General features: G+C 42.5%; 1 protein-coding gene across 18 annotated transcripts in view; it reads right to left on the bottom strand.

Moving 5' to 3' along the window:
* Positions 1–19662, bottom strand: part of CD86 (CD86 molecule) — a 66867-nt gene that overhangs the window by 9692 nt on the left and 37513 nt on the right. For 5 of the 18 annotated variants that reach the window (XM_069555754.1, XM_069555722.1, XM_069555747.1 and 2 more), the window contains exons 3-5: positions 8574–8930; positions 6483–6788; positions 3406–3552 (exon numbers count right to left, since the gene is read on the bottom strand). In XM_069555754.1, coding sequence (XP_069411855.1) covers positions 3406–3552; positions 6483–6788; positions 8574–8930 — 810 coding nt within the window. The remainder of the gene's footprint in view (positions 1–3405; positions 3553–6482; positions 6789–8573; positions 8931–19662) is intronic. The other 13 variants (XM_069555812.1, XM_069555789.1, XM_069555807.1 and 10 more) reach the window with 3 other exon arrangements.

Genomic DNA, 19662 nt, shown 5'->3' with positions numbered 1-19662 from the left:
ATAGCTGAATATAGTACTTCAGGGTATCTGTACACTAACACAAATAATTATATTATCCTTTCATACTCATGACAAAATCACCACCATTTTTAAAAAGGCTTGTTGTAAAATGAAAGCAGCAATAAGAAGACGGATTCTAAACTTTTGGATTTGATTACAAATTTAGCATTTTGAAGGATAGATATGATGAGTTCTCCTGGTTTCATTTTTTAAGTTCTGTGAAAGTTTCTGTTTAAATGGTGGTTTAAAATGATTTATTTTGGAAAATACATTTGTCCTTTAAGAAATCATTCTTGAAAGAGCTGAGACTGTCCCAGATTTGGTAAAGGGGGGCAAGTTATAAAGACTGGAGGTTGCTAAGCACTATTATAATACAAATTTTAGTCACACAAGACACAAATGAGGAAGTAAAACTTTAGAAGGAGCTATTTTAGTCTTTCTCCCCAATAGGTAAGCTGACAGGGTAACTTCTGATTGGGAAAAGACAGTAATTTAAGGTTGCAATTTCTCATGCCTTCACTGCCCTATTTGACAAAACCAAAATAGAGAAGAGGGATAAGAAACCAGCTAGAACAACCGTGGTCTTTCCCTCTTATTCATTTAACAACCTAAAAAGGGTAAATATGTATAGCCCAGGAAGAGAAAAACTGGAATTACCAAACACTGGAAAGGACTTTTGACACCAAGTTAGTTAGTTGGAGAGCTGTGTACTCTGAGCAAAGGAATATTGGATTAGGAGGAAGCTGCATTGTTGGAGAAATTTCTACTCATCAGTAAGCTTGTTTCTCTGTGGATAGGTCATGACTGTTTCCATACTTATTGGCAGAATCTTGTCCCTTGTGGACTGAGATTCCCATTTCCTTGCTTGCTTTCACGGCCAGCTGAGGACCATTTCCAGTTTCTAGAGGCCATCCACATTTCTTGGCTCAGGGCCCCTTCCTCTGTCTTCAAGAGCAGCAATTGTGGGTTGAGCTTGTCTCAAGCTTTGGCTCTCTCCTTCCATTTTATCTTTCTAATCCAGATGGGAAAGTTTCTCTGATTCACATGATTAGATTGGGTCTACCTGGATAAGCCAGGATAATCCCATCATTTTGAAGTCAGTATACTAATCATATATGAAAAATCTCTTTTTCCATGTAAGATAACTTTAGGTTCTGGGGTATATGAGATGGATATCTTGTTGGTGGCATTATTCTGCCTATCATACAGCCAACGCCAAGGGTATCCACAAGCAAGTGCAGACATTGCTAAAGTTATAGAACCCGCTTTTACAGACATCTCATATCTATGTGGCCCGGTTCCTTAGTACCTCTCTGTTCTCCAGCAATATCAAGGCTCTTCTCTTTGACCAAATTTGCTGGCACATGTGACTATCTGACCAAACGATGTTTCCTACCAGTATTCTCTGTCATATTCTTGAGAGGCTTGTGTATGTACTATGCTCTCTCTTGTGGTTTTCTGCCCTTTAACACTCATATATCAATCTGACCACCTCAAATGCAACAGATAGCTTCTTGAACATGCTCCCAACACTCTCATATGTACAGACACGTCCCCTTTAACTTCTTTATCTAGTCTCCTGAATTTTTCTGACTGCTTATTAGGTGAAGAAACATTTTTACTTGCCTTTCCTCCTCCCTTTGCTTTGTTTCATTTGTAAGCTCATTGTGTGTGGGTTCTCAGTCACTAAATCAAGACCAACTCTCTGTGATCCTATGGACTGTAGCTGGCCAGGCTCCTCTGTCTGTGGGACTTTTCTCGGACATTTCCTCTGGCAGGAAATCTTCCTGACCCAGGGATCGAACTCATGTCTCCTGCATCTTCTGCACTGGCAGGTGGATTTTTACAACTGAGCCACCTGGGAAGCCTGCATAAGCTAATCATTCCATTGCAAAAGCAAATTTAGGAAACAGCTTATTTCCAAGCAGAAGGTTGCATCTTCACATTTACCTAAATCTAAATGGCAATGAGATTGAGAGAGAAATAGAAGTTAAAAACTCTCACTTTGAAAAGTCAAAGCCTGGGCAAACATGATACATCTGTAATCTGACCCTGCGCTGTGAATTTTACACTTTTATATCACAGAAACCTCTCAGTACACTCTGTGCTTTGGCAGTTTGAATGGCTCTGCCATATGCTTTGTGTCAATGTATTGAAATTGGATTATCACTTCCAAATTTACTGTTTTTGGAACACAACAGGATGAAATGAGTGACTACTAATGTCATCTCTTTATTTTCTTAAAATCTGTACCTGCAATCTTAAGATGCTGACCAGAAGCATTACTTATCTTGTGCTTTTTACCATAAATGAGTGAGGAGGTTTTACCTTAATTATTAGCACAACCAAACTTTTGCTGGAGGCAGTTAGTGAGATAAAGTCCAGCTTTATCTTACAACATCATCCAAACCAGCCCTAATCACAAACAGGCATGGAATTCTTATAAAGGCAGGGACCACTTTGCCCACATCAAACATAGGACATTTTTACAACAGAAATCAATGAGGAGGCTACTCAATGCAGTGCTGTTTACAATAGAAAACCTATAGGAGCAACCCGAATGTCCAACAGAAAGGACTCAGTTAAATCAATTAAGGTGTATCCGCATAATGGAGTATGTTGGAGCCATTTTGAATGATGCTACAGAATAATACTCAGTGGCACTAAAAATTTTCTTCCTACATTTGGTATAAAGCAGTTTGAAAACAGTATGTTACATTATCCAAACTGTGAAAAACAGTCTTCATAATACTATTCCATTTGTGGAAAAATCACAGATTAATATACAGAAAAAGCTGGAAGATACACACTAAAATGTCTGCATAATCATTTTTTTCTTATTAGTGGAATTTTAGGCAATTTTTATGTTCAGTGTATGTGGTAATGGATATGTTGTACTTGGTAATCATTAAGAATTAATATTATATGTTAAAATCAGCAGGGCATAATTCATCTGACTTACTTCTCAGGAAACCAAGACTTTTAATAGATGAGAAGGAAAATCTTATGGTCATCTAATCCTTTCCTTCTCCCACCAAACATCCTTGCTTGAACACCATCAGGTCCATAATCATGAATGTTTAGGAGTGTTTTCACCCTTTTACTTTGTTGAATTCTCACAGTGACCTCATGAAGTAGGTAAACCAAGGAATAATTAGCTTTGTCTGGAAATGAGGAGTACATTTGTAAACCTTAGATTAGAAACGTTGCCTTTCCTGGAAACCCAGAGCCACCTTACCAGCTCTTACTCCCATCTATATGGGCTCCAGACCCTGGGAGAATCTTTTCCTCCAAACACTTGCTGACTCTTTGCCAGCCTGGGCTCAGCCAGGGAGCTCCAGAAGGCAGCTGATCGGGAAACAGCTGCAAAGTGGCAATCTGCAGAGAGGACAAGCACTGACTCACCACATTCATTAGAGGGGCCAGGCTGCTTCGTCTTCCTTTTCCTTAGTATTACAAACACCGTCCCACACACAATGAACACTACAAGTAGAGCCGCAATCCAGAGGATGTGGTCTGGGACAGGGGGGCTTGGCACAGGTGACTTTGCATCTAAAAATGAACCCAAGTTTGCAATCAGCCAGGAAGGTTGATTATGAAAGTTTTATAATTACTGCTCTTCTCTTTCTTTACATGCCAGCATCTCCTCAGGGCTCTACTGCCAGATGAGCCTGAAACTCACATGATTCGGGCGATAGAGAATCCTAGTCTCAGGGCCCCAGCAGCTGACTGAGAACCAAGCCAGTGACTCTGATCCATTGCCTGGACTAGCTGTCTTGCCTTCCCTTCCCAGAGGCTGGGATGACAATGGCTCTGATCTAGAAGAGGGTCAACTTGGCCCTTGGTTGTGGAATCTGGGCAATGTATGTGCATGGAGGCTCTGAAGATACACTCAGCTGGGCAGCATCCTGCTTCCTCAACCCCCTCCATGGTCCTGAATTTTCCCTTAGAATAAGTCCTCTGCCCAATATCATCTGCGTATCAGGCTCCAGACACTTCTCACCCCGACAAACATAACAGCCTCCTCACAGACCTCCAGTCTCCACGTTTATTTGTTTTTCCCCCTGATGTCACAGTGGACTTTCTCAGCATGGCTTTCAACATGTCCCACCTACTGGTAAACCTTTGATATTTCTTAATGCCCTGAGGAATCAGGGTCAGAATCAGCTCCTGAGAAATCAGGACTTAGCTTCCTTGCTCATGGATGTCTAAAGTTCCAAGAAGTTAGTAAAATAGACTTTGGGAAGGAGAAATAGAGCTTAGTGGCCCATTTTATAGACATTTATGAGAACAGGTCTGGTAGTTAATCTCAAATAATAGAAGACTAGGACCAGTTGACCTCCCATTAACTTAGGGGCAGTTTGTGGACCTATATCGTGTTCCTGGGACCTTAAGAAAAGGAGTTGTTGGCACTGCAGGTCACATTCAATACTCTCTGAGTCTGTCCCAGTTTAACCTCACTTGAGCCTGTCTGGCATCCCAGTAAAGGAGGGTAACACTTGTTGTCATGGAGGCTGCCACCTTTGGATACCCCAAAAATGTTCCCTGATGTGGGCCTAACCTATCTCTGATCTAGCCAGAGAATAGGGACCCAGAGAGGCAAGCCCCATCTTCCTGAGGCAGCTGGAGCTGAAACATTTCTGAAGATGGTGGCAGTGAGGAACGTTTTGGTAGCGGTTGAGAAGCAGCAGAAAGGTGAGCCCTGATGAGGCTGTAGTGGTAGAAGGACCCTGTACCTGTGGGAGTCATGGCAGAGAGCCACAGGGTGTTTCATCTTTGGTGATTGGTGGCAGCTCCAAGAAGTTGCTAAATCTCAGGACAGTGTGGGAGAGGCTTCTATCAGCCCAAGAGAGGCTACAGTAGAAGCAACCAGGACAGGCAGGGTGACCATGCCATTTACTTAACTGTTAAGAGTCAGAGGTGATCAGAAGGAAATCAGCATCAGGAGAGAGGACTGGCCTACTGGTACAGCTAAGCTGGCTGGTAGGGGTGGGCTCTAGGGGGTACAGTGGTTAAGAGTCCACCTGCCAATGCAAGGAACATGGGTTTGATTCCTGGTCCAGGAAGATTCCACATGCCTTGGAGCAACTAAGCCCATGTGCCATAACTACTGAATCCCCACTCTAGGGGCCGCATGCCACAGCTGAAGCCCATGTGCCCAGAGCCCCTGCACTGCAAGGAAGAATAGCCCCCGTGTGCATCGACAAAGACCAAGCGCCACCCAAATTAAATATATATCTAAAAATAGAATGCATCTTGAGGCCAAGTTATATTTAAACAATGAGCTCCAGGACAGGGGAGCTGTCAAAGCCAGAGGATGGAGCAAGGAACCGGAGGGATGCTTAGGAGGGGGCAAACCAAGGGGCCAGAGCTGGAGGAGGGGGCCAGGGCAAGCAGAAGGCAGATGGGTTGGGGGAGGGGTTGGGATTGGGATAAGCAGTGTTGAAGGCAGTGTGGGTGAAGACTGCCTTTATTTCAGAAGAATTTTTCAGTTACCGCTCCTCAGAAGTGGAGCCTCAAATGGGGCCGTATTCTAGGGCAAAGCCAGGAATTTAAGATAGCAGGCTCCTATTAGTGGGCACGGCTGAGTTTCAGCCCTTTCCTCCAGTGGGACTGGTCCCTACTACGCCATCAACATGCCACAAGCATTCTGCTTCTGAGTGTTTCCTTGACACATGTGTACAGATGGCCACCATTACCTGTGCCCACGGCAGGTACTACTAATTGATTGTGGCCCTCTAACCACCCAAGTCTGGATGCTGTTTCAGAATTTTCGGAAGCCACCACAAGTACCTGTCATCTCTTTACCACACTTATTCAGCCCAGTTGTTTCTGTTATGGTAATATAATATCCCATTTCCTTTAGGAAGCCTTCAATGACCCTCAAGGAACTTGCCTATCTCTGAATGCCTGTAAATCTTATTGTCAGTCACTCTTGTTTTTAGATTTAGTTGTATATTTCTATAGGATATAATTTAGATTTCAATTCAGTCTTTTTAAATCCAGTTTACCATGTGTGTATATCATGGGGTTCTGGTTCTATGAGAAGGTCCCTGAGAGCAGAGAGTATGTTTTATACTTTTTGGTTTTCTCCTCTGCCACCAACAATGTCTAGAGTGGTCCTGTATTCATAACATGTATCTATGCACATGTGTGTGTTTTAATGAATGAGAGAATTCTAGCCTGGAGAAATGCTGCATTTTCTGACCTAAACTTCAAAGTCTTCTATCAAAAGGCAGCCCAAAACACCAGGCCAGTGTCAGGGCTAAGAATTTGCATCCTAAAGTGCACCATAGGTTCATAGCCTCCTGGACCTTTTAACAGTCAGATGAAACAGGAGCTGTCTATCTAGGTCCTTCCTTACAGTATCCTAAAATGGCCCAGTTGGAGGCTTCCTGGCAAGCAGGGGACATTGGATGATCTGCCTTACCCATCTGTGTATTATACCTGATAAACAGAACAGTCTGGGGAAGCAAGCTTACCTATATTGTAGGGTGGGGATAAAATTATCTCCGTTGGCTCAAGTTGCAGGACACAGAAGATTGTCACATTTGTTTCAGGTGGGATGGGAAAAGACACGCTAATAGAAACATTGTACAGTTCTGTGATATTATTTTGAGATTTCTTCATGACAGCATCATAGTTGCTAGTTGAATTTTTAGTGTTTAGCCTCACATACATCTTCTGAGGTTCTGGGTAACCTTGTGTAGATGAGCAGGTCAAATTGATGATGTTAGACTTTTCGGTTTGGTTAGCAATTAGTCTTATTTCTGGTTGACTGAAGTTAGCTGAAAGCAGAATAGAGATACAAAAAAAGAAAGAAAGAAATCAGTTTAAATTTGATATATCTGGAATGGAATAGCAGATAACTAGGTACCCTGGGAACTCACTGGGAGTACGCTTGGCAGCCTTAGGGTGTGTAAATTGTGGGCCTTGGCCCATGGTGAGAGCCACGTAATGATGCCACATTTATTTTCAGAAATGGAGTTCGGAGCCACCACGCTTCCTGCTTACCCCAGTCAAGGAGGTGCTCTCTGAGCCACAGGAGGGCTAGCCCCTTCTGCCAGCCAAATCCCTTACTCTCCTTCTCTAATCACTAGGTACTGTGCAGGTTCTACATACTAACTCATAGTTGAGTGTATTGTTTCTACAATTTCAGTGATTTGTGTGCTATCTTTACGAGTTTTGCTCTATCAACCTACTACTTAAGCATTCTGCTTGTATGTGATGTGGCAATAGAAGGTAGATTGCCAAGGTGTTGCCTACTTTAAACCTCATTAACAATAGTTATTCTGGATCTAGTAATTCTGCACCTGGGTATCTATCCAGATAGAGAATTACACAAAAACTTGTACATGAATGTTTATAGCCGTTCTATTCATAATAGCCCCCAAATGAAAACAACCCAATGTCTTTCTATGGGTTGAATGGATAAACAAAAATGTTACTATTCACAGTAACAAGGAACAGACTTTTGATACATGTGACAACTTGGATGACTCTCAAAGGCATTATGTTAAATAAAAGAAGCTGGTCTTAAAAGATTACATACTGTATGCCTTCATTTATGTGATAGTCACAAAAGATAAGTCCATAGGATGCAAAACAGGGGTTATGGGTATAGAGAGCATATGATTAGAAGAGCATAGCATGGGGAAATTTTTTTTTAGGGTGCTGAAAATGATTTGTATCCTGTTTATATTGCTGGTTACTGACCTCTGGTGGCTCAGATGATAAAGAATCTGCCCGCAATGCAGGAGACCAAGATTAGATCCCTGGGTCAGGAGATCCTCCGGAGAAGGAAATGGCAACCCACTCCAGTATTCTTGTCCAGAGAATCCCGTGGACAGAAGAGTCCAAGGGGTCACAAAGAGTCGAACACGACTGAAGGACTAACACTTTCACTTTCTTTGTATTGCTGGTTACATATATCTGTACCTAAGTTCAAATTAATAGAACTGTACGCCAAGATAAAAATGATTAATTTTACTGTATTTTAATTTTAAAAATTCTGTAGTGACATTTAGGTTTTTTCAAGGCCTGGAAAAATAGGGGAGCTGGTTTGTCAGCTTTTGGATTGTGTGCCTTGGGTTATTTCCCTCCTGTCTTCTGGGCTCATGATTAGGCAACAAGCAAGTTGTAAGCAGCCTCCAGGAGACTGAAGGGAAATCCCCAATTAGCCAGCTGTCACCCTTGCAAAGAGTTCCAGGCAAAGATTTAGTGGGTGAGAAATCTTGGGCTAAAAGAAAAAACGAATGTAAAAGAGATTAGAGACCTATATGGTTCATATAAACTTAATAATGTCCAAATCACCCATGGTTTTCACTTAGCTGCATTTCCTTGGCTTAGTTAGCTCTAGCTGGTCCCTAAAGCAGATTCTTACAGATCCTTCAGAAGTAAACCATAAAAAGTATGAAGGATCTTTAGTTTCCTACTCCCAAGCCCTGCATTCCCCTCAGGTGGGCTTCCCAGAACAGGCTGTCCTCTGCCTCTCTCTCGAGGTACCCCCTTCCCCACCTATTGCAGTCTCATCTGAGAAGGCCTGGGATCTGAACACACCATTGACTACATACCCAGCACTATCAGGTCAGAACTCATCTGGTGGATGGAAACCAGTCCTTGGGACCTTCTATGATGGATGAAACATTGATATGAGCCTGTGTCTTTGATTTGAACGTTGTGGAGTCTCAAGGTCCAACTGTCCTGGTCAAAGCTTGTGCGGCCTATATACTTGGGATGAACATTATTGGGCTTCTCTTGGCCTTTGAATAGCTCATAGAGAACCAACTTATTCTGATCCTGCCAAAATATCACCAGTTCGTCCAGGCTGAGGTTTTGGGTGTTTGGAAAGTGGCATGGCAGTTCTCCAGCCTCGTTGAAGAAGGCATGACTTTTCAAGGAAGCAGCACCTGAAAAAGGAACGGTGGAAACTGGGGAAGGAGAAACAAGAGGGAAAAACAAAAATCCCAGAAACTCCATTTCTGTTTATACAATACCCAGTTGCTATCTTCTCAGTAATGATCTTGAAGAAGTAGATATTAAACTCTGGAACAGCGCATACCCACTGGTATGTGGAGAAAGGAAGGGGTTTCTGTCCTCATTTTACTGCTAACTGGTTAGCTTTGTGCAAACTGCAACTCCTATGCAGTTTTCTTATCTGTTTAATGAATGAGTGGACTAAACATTCTAAGGTTTCTTCCAGTACTGTGGTTCTGTGAATTTAAACGCCAGAACAGGAAAACCAGCAGAATTATATAACTCATTCACCCATTGGTTATCTTCCTGTAATCTGAATATTAATTCTTTCCACTGTAGCTGTGGAAAGAACAGGCTCCAATACTTCTTCACCATGACTGAAAGTTTCCCCCTCCCTTTCCTATTCCCTGGTAACAAATGTGATATCCTTCCTTTCTTTATGCCTTGTAGCTGGGGATCACAGTGAATAACATCTTTAAAATTCAAATAGTTCCCTTTATAGAGCTTCCCTCATGACTGCTTCTCCCACAGCCAGCTCTTTCAAGGAGAAAAAACAGTTTGGAAATGACACAAATTGTCAACCAAGGCCTCTATTCTGTAACCTCTCTAAGCTCTTTCAGAGATCAGAAAGAGAACTGGGCAAATATGATGGTTGTTTTGGGATGTGGTGGTCAAAGACCATTTTAGGTACATGAATGAAATGCTGGAAATGAATCATAACTGGGAAGGTGAGGATGTACTTTTGGAGTATTGGGGAATCCCCAGGTACCACAAACTTGCTCTCCTCAGCATGCATGCATTTGCTTTTGGAAACTTTTTCAAACCCTAGAGAATGTGCTGGGAGAGTTCCGAGAAAGGCTTTCATTCCTGAGGGCATACTGGGGTTTATATTCGGGCCACATCACTCCTTAAATGCAGTGGATTATAGGGTTTTTGTAGAATTTATTCTGGATCACAGAATTACTTGAAACTTGCCAAGAAATTAAGTTGTGGTGAGTGAGAAGTACAGGGTTAGGTGGTGAAATGCTATATCTTAGTTAACATGAAGTTAGATGCCACTTTGGGAAGGGAATTAGGATGGTTCTAATTAAGCTTCATCATTCCAGACTTCAGTAAAGGGATGCTGACATTAAGGAGGAAAGGAGAGGTAGGTTGGTGAGGGAGATGAGAGATGTTACTTGAGGTGTTCTTGGGTGGTGGTAGGAGAACTTAAATTGGAATGATCAATGAGTTTCTCTTCTTAAGGGAAATGGGCTTTTCTTTCTAAAAGAGAAATATTAGTGATGTGCACTTGACAAAACTGAAGTGTGTACAGAGAAGCCCAGTAAGAATGGATAAGCAAGGAAGGGGTTGGGGTGGTCTTGAACTCTATGGGAAGGGACTCCAGGCATCAGTGAGAGTCAGAAGAAGTTTGAATCACTGCTCGTTGCATTATACTCACTAGAACACTGGGAAGCCCTTGAAATTATAAAGCACAGTCTCTGTACGGCACACATTCCCATATTAGAGAGAGGTGGGAAAATCTACCTGGGTATTGGAACAGTGAAATGGGGACTTAAAGAAGACTTTCTGTGTTCAGTAACCTTACCAGGCACTCCTGGGATAATGCTATTCCTTTGCTAAGCTCTGAATGATAATTGCAAGGACTGATGTTGAGGCTGAAACTCCAATACTTTGGCCACCTGATGCGAAGAGCTGACTCATTGGAAAAGACCCTGATGCTGGGAAAGATTGAGGGGAGGAGGAGAAGGGGATGACAAAGGATGAGATGGTTGGATGGCATCATCGACTCAATGAACATGGGTTTGGGTGGACTCCAGGAGTTGGTGATGGACAGGGAGGCCTGGCGTGGTGCGGTTCATGGGGTCACAAAGAGTCGGACACGACTGAGCGACTGAACTGAACTGAACTGAATGATGATCTAAGGGTGCCACCTGCTGTAAAAGCTTCTAGCAACTATCTCTGGGAAAACTCATGCTGGTTTTATCACAGATTTGCCATATGATATAGAGCAGATGACCTAGTAGAGAAACCAAATACATGGTTGAAGATTCTGTCAGTTAACTGACACGGTATATTATTACTCAGCAGTCAGTTCTGTCTCTAGCAGGGAAATTACTTTGCCTTTGGCTTCTTCTGTCTTCCTGATTTAGGGTTGCATCTCCACACAGCCTCACAGTAACATCTCCTGCCTGTCTGCTCTCTCCACTGACAGACGCGTCCGTGACCCAGGCTCCCTCTCCCAAAGATAAGAAGGAATTTTTCTTCCACCCATCCAACCGCTCCCCTCTCATCTAACAACCGAAAGGGTGGTCTGTGTTCTAAAGGCACCAGCGTCACTCAGGGGCTGTCAGAAATGCAGTATCTCTAGCCCTACCCCAGACCTTCTGAGTCAGTCTGCATTTGTGATAGACCTCCAGTTTGAAAAGCCGCAGTAGAGTATTTCTCTCTCTGTCTCCAGTGGAAAAGAGTGATGATGCAATAGGAAAAACCTGTTTCCACCCATCCCTCCCCAAACCTTCTCTCTTTACCCTGGAGTGGAAATCACTCTGAAGTCCCTTTTGAGTAGAACTGAAAGTATTTCACAACTTAGACTCCATAGTTCCCCACCAACCACTGGCTTCCATGACTTAACTCAGAGATATGCACGTGAATCACTTCTCTGACGATATAGGGAAGATTTAGCTCAAAGTCTGCTCTCTCTAAGTGGCTTCAGGCTTCCCCTGTTATGACCCTAAACTTAAAGTCACCCAGATACTGTACTCACTGGGCTCCCCTGAAGGTTAAACATTGAGATTCTCTCTCTTCCCTGGCACTTGAGTCATAGAAATGGTCTGGGTCTAGTTATAACAGGCTTCCCAGGTGATGCTAGTGGTAAAGAACCCATCTGCCAGTGCTGGAGACATAAGGGATCCCTGGATCAGGAAGATCCCCTGGAGGAGGAAATGGCAATCCGCTCCAGTTTTCTTGCCTGAAAAATCCCCTAGACAGAGGAGCCTGGCAGGATACAGTCCACAGAGTCGCAAAGAGTCAGAAACGATTCAAGTGACTTAGCACTTAGCACATGTTAGGAGACGGTCACTCAAGAATCCATCTAGACGTCTCCCAAATCAGCTGGAGACATTTCAAAAATGCCTCTATCAGGAAGACATTGCTGATAAAGTCTGAGGATTTATCAGCTGAGGATTATCACCAAGATAGTGTTTGGCTGGCACACAGAAACTATAGTCTTCTAAACTTGTGAGGTCTCTGACCCCACCCAGGACTTCAGTTTCCCCCAGCTACTACCCAAATGCATATCTTATGTATTCTAGGTCATCTCTTCCTCATATTACATGCTTGTCTGTACTCATGAATTTCCCTTCTTTTACTAAACTTCCTTCAAAGCTCTGCCAGTGTCATTCCATTGTCATAAACTCTTTTATGTCTTCAACCTCTTCATCAAATGTTTCCCATAAGGTTGTGCTTTTGCCCCCAGCCACTGCTTGTTTTATGACACTTTACAGGGACCTTTAGTAACGCTCTTCCCTCTTTGAGGTGTTCTCTTCTTTCACTGCTGTTAGCTACTAATCATTTGTCACTACTTCCTTACTCACTGAAGATTTTTGGCATTAGATGCAAGGTCTTTCTTTCTAATCAATTGTTCCTATCAAATATCAGAGGTGGCTTTGGCATGGATAAGTTTACCAGCAACCATGCCTCAATGTTCTTTGATCTTTGCCACTTGAAAGATCTTCATCCACAGGGTATTTTAGCAACTCCTTTCCCGTGACATAATCCTAGATCTTATTGCTAAGAATAGCTCTGTCCCTATAATCTTAAACCTCAATGTGCCAATCGCTGTCTGCAAGATATCACCTTCCAAGATTTGCTCTTGATTACCTTCATCTGTTCCTCAACTTCCTCATGACTTCAACTCTATCCAGTCTATACCCTATAATGCAGTGCTCTCCAAAAGCAGTCTCTTGATAGGTAGCTAGTATGACTAAGATACTTAATTTTCATCTTACTTAATTTTAGCTAATTTAAATTTAAATAGCCACATGTAGCTAGTGGCTATCATATTGGATAGTGCAGCTATAGTATATTTTTTCAATCATTCCTTTGCAGGCAACTTCCATAAACTTGCCCTTTTGTGCAGATTTCATTCCGAGAACAATCTACTTTTGATCTACATATCTGTTCTCATGACTGAATGTTTGAACACTCCTGGAGAAAATTATTCAATTGAATAGACTGGTGACATTACAAATCACATGTCTCTAGTTCACGTAACTTGGCCTCTGGGCTGCTCACTCTACTTGGTAAACCCTCTCCCTTCCTCCCAGCAGTTACTTCAGCAGTACCGTCTGCTACTGCCTGTAGTTCCTCTTCCTCTTAGAGTTAACATTCTGAAAGACTAAGCAGTGATTGCTGTCTCCACCCCTGCCTCTGTCTCCACCTCACTGATGAAACTTCCCTGGCAAGTGTTGTCATCGGCTTCCCCCCATTGTTAAATGCAGAACACTTTTTAGACCTTATCTTATCTGACCACACTGTTGAACACCGCACTGTTGGCTGTCTCTCCTTCTTGAAACTCCATTCTTTCCCAAACTCTGACATCCTGGTCAGTTTCCTCTCATCACCCCTTAAGTAGTGACTAGGGCAGGGATGGTTCTTCAGGAGTTTTCATGACTGAGATGATATTTCTGTTAAGACTAGCGTTGCTTTGATCTCATGCCCACTGTGGATCCCATTATAGATATAAATACATACACAGTTATGTATATATATTATAGGTATATAATATCTGTATATTTTATAAAATATATAACTATACTATATATTATATGAAATATGATCTATTAAAATATATGAAATATCATATAAGATAAAATGTAAAAATATCATTACATGTCAAAAAACTCAGCTCCTGACAAGTCCAAGCCCTCAGATTATACCACCCACTGCCCCTCATAGCTGTTGTTATCCATCTTGTCTTAGGCACCCCCTTATTCACTGAAGATCTGAGCACCTAGCTTCCCCATCATTGCCTTTGTCTAGGTAATTTCAGCCCCTTGCACACAATGCCCAACCTCTCTCTTTCTTGTCCTCTTTTCCTCCAGTATCTTGTCTTCTCTACCTCAGCCATCTCCTCCCTGGACCAGAATTCAGATCTTATTGTTATCACCTCACCTCCTAAAAACTCTCAATAGCAAGCATCTCACCTTGTGGCCACCACCTCTTACCTTTTCATTTTATTCTTTCTCCTACCACCACTCCATAAATTCTCCCATGTCATTGGGATATTTATGAATTAGAATATTTCTCACTGTATCTGCAGATAGTACCTAGGTCAAACCTCCACTACTTTTTGATTGGATAATTGCAATTGCCTCCTAACTTATCTTCCTACTTCTACCCTTGTTCCCAAATCTAATTCCTTAAGCCCAATTGATCCTTAAAAATACATCTCAGATAGTATAACACTCCTGTTCAAAAGTCTCTGATGACTTCTCATCATTCTGAAAATTATATCCAAATCCTTTCTCATCACACTGAGAACTATACCCCAATCCTTCCCGTGACCTATGAAGTCTTACGTAAGCAGATCCCTGGTACCTTTCAGACGTCTTCCCTTTACTTACTCTGCCCCAGCCATACTGGCTTCCTTGTCATTCCTCCAAAAGGCCAGGCACACTCTATCTCAAGGCCTCACCACTTCAGTCTTTTTGCACAGCCAAGAAGACATTGCAGTCTTGGAATGGAGTTGCAGTCAAGGATTTGCTCCCTTCACCAGCCAGTCACGCTCTTTTACATATTTGTATCTGTAGCCCAGGCACCTTTGTTTTGCAATTTCTTTATTTGGGGCCTTGGGCAAAGGTCTTCTTAAGATGCCTCTGCTGAGGCTGCCTTATGTTTGGAGACATTTTCGCCTTGCAGGCTTACTTTTCCCCAGCAGACTCAGTATTTCCATTCTGAGCCCTTCCCCCTCATCCTTCCTTTCCACCTCTCCCCAGGGTCCATAAAACTGCTGGAGCCTTTTGATCAGAGTGCCCTCAGCAGTCTGAAGACCCCCATGTCTGTGCTGATCCACTTGATCCTTGACTGCTCTGCTCCCACAGAGAGAGAAAGAAATGAAAATGTGGAAAAACAGGTTAAGAGTCCAGAGGAGTTAGTCTGAGAAGTACTGCTGCTGCTGCTGCTGCTGCTACTGCTAAGTCGCTTCAGTCGTGTCCAACTCTGTGCGACCCCATAGACGGCAGCCCACCAGGCTCCCCCATCCCTGGGATTCTCCAGGCAAGAACACTGGAGTGGGTTGCCATTTCCTTCTCCAATGCATGAAAGTGAAAAGTGAAAGTGAAGTCGCTCAGTTGTGTCCGACTCTTAGCGACCCCATGGACTGCAACCCATTAGGCTCCTCTGTCCGTGGGATTTTCCAGGCAAGAGTAGTGGAGTAGGGTGCCATCGCCTTCTCCGAGAGAAGTACTAGTAGTTCTAAAAAGAAGAGAATGGGAGGAATGGTAGAGAAACAATATTTAAAGAGATAAAGATTGTGATTATTCAAAACTGAGAAAGACACAAGTCCTTAGATCTGAAAGGCATACTCAGTACCATGACAATAAATGAAGATAAATGACAATAAATCTGCACCAAGATATACTGTGGTGAAGCTCCTAAACAAAAAACATCAAATACTTTTTCAAATTTACAAAGAAGAAGTGAATCATTCTTAAAAAAAAAAATGAAGAAAGAACACCTATAAAACAATGACAATTAGAATGAAAACTCGTCAGCAACCATAAATCAAATAAGACAACGGGGGCAGTTACTTCTGAATGAATAACACACACACATACAAATAAAGCAAATTACAGCATTTTGACTAACTGGACTAATACAGTTTCAAAAATTATAAAAGTGAAAAGAACTTAGAAACTTGAGAAAGTGTGTATGAAACTATACTGAATAAAACATATTCAGGGATTTGCATGTATATTGTGGTTACAACTATAGGTAACTATTTTTACTCTCTTGCCTGTTACATTATTGTAAGGACCAGAGAAGTGATTTTTAAATAGTACAGGGAGAAGGAATGAAAGAAAGTGAAAATGAAACCAAGAATGGGTAAATACTGTTAGAGGATGTTGAAAGAGTTTTTTGTAATTCTGAGGTCCTGGAATTTGGCCCTATGGCTGGCAATGGCTATAAAGGAAGGGCTACAAGTGTTTTTGTTTCTGTGAATCGCAACATACCGAGGGGACTGAAATCCCGAGTTGCATACTTTGGAGATGGTATTAAGATTTCTCCCAAAGGAAAAACAAGCTACAGTCTCTCAAACTCTTGCCTCTTCCTAAAGTAGTTTGTTTGCCATTGGAACCTCTCTGTTCCCTACAAATACCACCCCTGCTCCCAATCAACCCTATACTTACCCTATTCAGTGACCATCTTCCACTAAATTAACTTGTCAGACAGCCCATTCTCTCTGGAACCTACTAAACATTAAAATGATCCACTACTTCAGAAGTAAGATACTCCCTACTGGGAAGCATACATGTATTTCAAAGACCCCTGAAACAGTACCGTAATGTTAAAAGAGTGACTCCAGAAGGAGAACCATGAGGCTTCATGACACTTCTTTGGGAATTTGGGAATTAGGTCTGAACTATCTATCCACCTCTGTGATTACAGTGACCGCTGTCAACAGCAACAGGAAGTGGGAGTCAAAGTAACCATATAAACATGCAACCATCCATATAAGAATCTGGAAGAATCCGGGGGAAACAATAAACCTTTACACCAGATACAAAACAAAGGTTTGAGCCAATGTTATGTAACTCTTAAAAGTGAAGGAAGAACCCCCAACTACTCCTGGTATATTAATTGTTCAACCAGAAGTATTGTTCAAGAGAAATGAGAAGCCCTAGGACCCAGAGAACCTCCAGACAATAAGAGAGCATCCTTCAGAAGTCAAACTAAGAAGAAACTTCCTCCTGATGTGTGAACTATTGATTTCTCAAATACCACTCTGACTCCAGATTTAAGTATTACTGGAGGTGCTGGGATTGCAGCAAACAGAACTGGCCAATTATAGGTACCTTTAGCTTTACCGTCTGAGCCACCAGGGAAGTTAAATTATAACCTAATAAACACAAATTATAATCTAATAAATACACATTATAATCTAATTCTGCAAGAAGGCTGCCTTCTTGCCCTTTTAGGTTTCAAACTCTCATTCAATTTTTGCCTCATGGGCAGAGTCAGCAAATACATTGTCTGATTTCCATGATTAGGGGAAGACACAAAACATATTAGGGGGAAAAGGAGAAACAGAATTATTTCACTGCATTGTTTTATATCTGCTGTCAAATGAATTATTCAGCCCTGTGTTTTTGCTGGGTCAATTGCATCCCCTTTCTCCCTTTGGATGCCTGCCTATGAGCCAGTCACTGCTTACCAACCCAGCAAGCAGAGATGTGCCCTGAGAAGGAAGATGAGATTAAGATGGATTCCTTTTCATTCTTTACATAAGAATGAAATCTGTTTTGTTGTTGTTGCCATTTTTAATCCTGTGTGAAGTACTGGCAATGTTATCTTCTAATCAAGTGTCACTGTCTTCTATCCCACTTTAAATTTGTACTGCCAAAAACATAACTACTCTCATCACCATAAAGCTTAAATAACTTCCATTTGGGGGAGTTATTTTTTTAATTTCAGTATTGATAACTCTTTTCAGAAGTTAGGAAGTGTCCAAGCAGTTTCAAACACAAAGCAAGGGCAGAAGTGACACCTGGACTCAATTTTGGTAAGGTTTTTCAGTTTTATTTTCACTTTCCATGGGCAGAGTCAGAAAGTTTAGGGGGAGAAGGGGTGAATGATATCTCAATTCAGACTTTTCTGAAAATTTGTTTTTAGGCCATTTGTCTTTCTTCTCTCCCAAGTCATAAGACCTGGACTGGTCACTGTATGAGAAAGCCCAGGGCCCAAGCTGTAGGGACAGCTAAGGTATTGACTGCAGGGAACTTGGAGGATGTATTTGATGGGAAAATGGTGAACTTGACTGAGGCACAAGCTACATGATCTATCAAACCTGTTTAGGTGCCCAAGGGACAAATCCTACTACTATGGAGAGTTCCCTAGCAAGAGTTAGGAGAAGTAGCATCATGTCAAGGTAAAGTGAACAGATGCTGCATCTGTACTGCTGGGTCTGAATTCAAGCTCTGCCACTTATTAGCAATGTTGTCTTAAGCAAATTATTTAACCTCTCTGGGCTTTAGTTTGTACATTTGTAAAATAGGGAATCCTAACAAGACCTAAAGCAGAGTTATGATGATGTTTAAATGAGTTAGTATCTATAAAATACCTAGAACAGTACCTGGCACAAAGTTTTTGTAAACAATACATCTGTGTGCTTGTCAAATAAAAAAATTAGAAGTGGAATGGGAAGAGGTTCTTGCTGGATAATGTTCTCCAAAGCTTTGCTTCAACCCCTTTCTCTCTGTCCCTACTCACACATAACTTCTACCTTCCCAAGAGTTAAAATAGCAAATCATATTGGTCCTGGGAGGTGAAAACTAGTATTATGACCCAAGTCAGTGATCAGTTAGCCCATCTGTAGATCAGGTAACATGTCTATAGCACAGACACAACAAGCTCCAGGGTGCTAAGCAGAAAGCACTTCCCCAAAAGCCCATCCCAGCCAGCATTGATCTGAGGGAGAGTCTTTGTCAACCACAGCAGGGACGAGGTCTGTGGCCAAGAGCCTTATGTGTGGCCGCTGGGAGGAGGTGAGCTCATGGCCAGTCTAGTTAGTTAGGGGCAGACTGTGCTCTGCTGCAGCCAAACAGCAGGTGGGCTACCCCTCCCCTGTCTGCCCCACCCCAGGACTGGGATGCTTCCCTCTCAGTGCCGAGGGTGGGGAAGACAAGCAGCAGGAAGGGGAAAGGTCAGGAAGACAAACAGCAGGAAGGGGATGGGTCAGGAAGACAAACAGCAGGAAGAGGATGGGTCAGGGGATGGGTTAGGGGAAGGGCACCCAGTCCCAAGATGGGTGGCAAGAACCTTGGCCAGCCCGAGTTTACTGATGAAACTAAACTCAGAGAAAGCAGCAAACAGGGAGGGTCTGAGTTTTCTGAGGCCTGACACTACTAAAATTTATTATGAGTAGAGAAGAGCTCCTTAAGAAAAAGAATACAAACACAAAACAAAATGCCCATGGCTGCTGCAACACTGCTCAACAGGGTGAGAATGTGACAGAGAGACAAGTCAAGAAGTCACAGTGGAAAGAGACAGTGGTCTTAACTTATTGTGGTTAAAATACCTTACTAACAAAAACTTTACCAAGATCTAAGACCCATGACCACACTGTTAGGGCTCCCCCTGAGGTCTTGGAGTGGCTTGGAGAGAGCTGTGCAGGTGAGAAGCCCTGAAGCTTAGCCCTTTAGCTTGATGGTAAATCAGCTGATATGATTAGCTGAAGGGCATTTAATCAGGTGGTTGCAGGGCTGGGTGCCTTGATCCTCCCAGTAATCAGTGCCAACTATGTTCTATGGGTGCAAGCTGAGGGAAAGAACAGGGGGGAGGAGTGGTGGGAGAGGGAAGGTTGAGAAGAAGAAAACCAATGATGGCTAGTAGCTGGAGACTTTTAGAAGCCAGTTTGTCATTTCCTAAAGGTGTGAAAATGCCAGCAATGGGAACAGAGGAGCA

This window comes from Ovis canadensis, chromosome 1 (assembly GCF_042477335.2).
Source record: "Ovis canadensis isolate MfBH-ARS-UI-01 breed Bighorn chromosome 1, ARS-UI_OviCan_v2, whole genome shotgun sequence".
In the NCBI taxonomy this organism is placed as follows: domain Eukaryota; kingdom Metazoa; phylum Chordata; class Mammalia; order Artiodactyla; family Bovidae; genus Ovis; species Ovis canadensis.
This window is presented reverse-complemented; position numbering and strand designations above follow the sequence as displayed.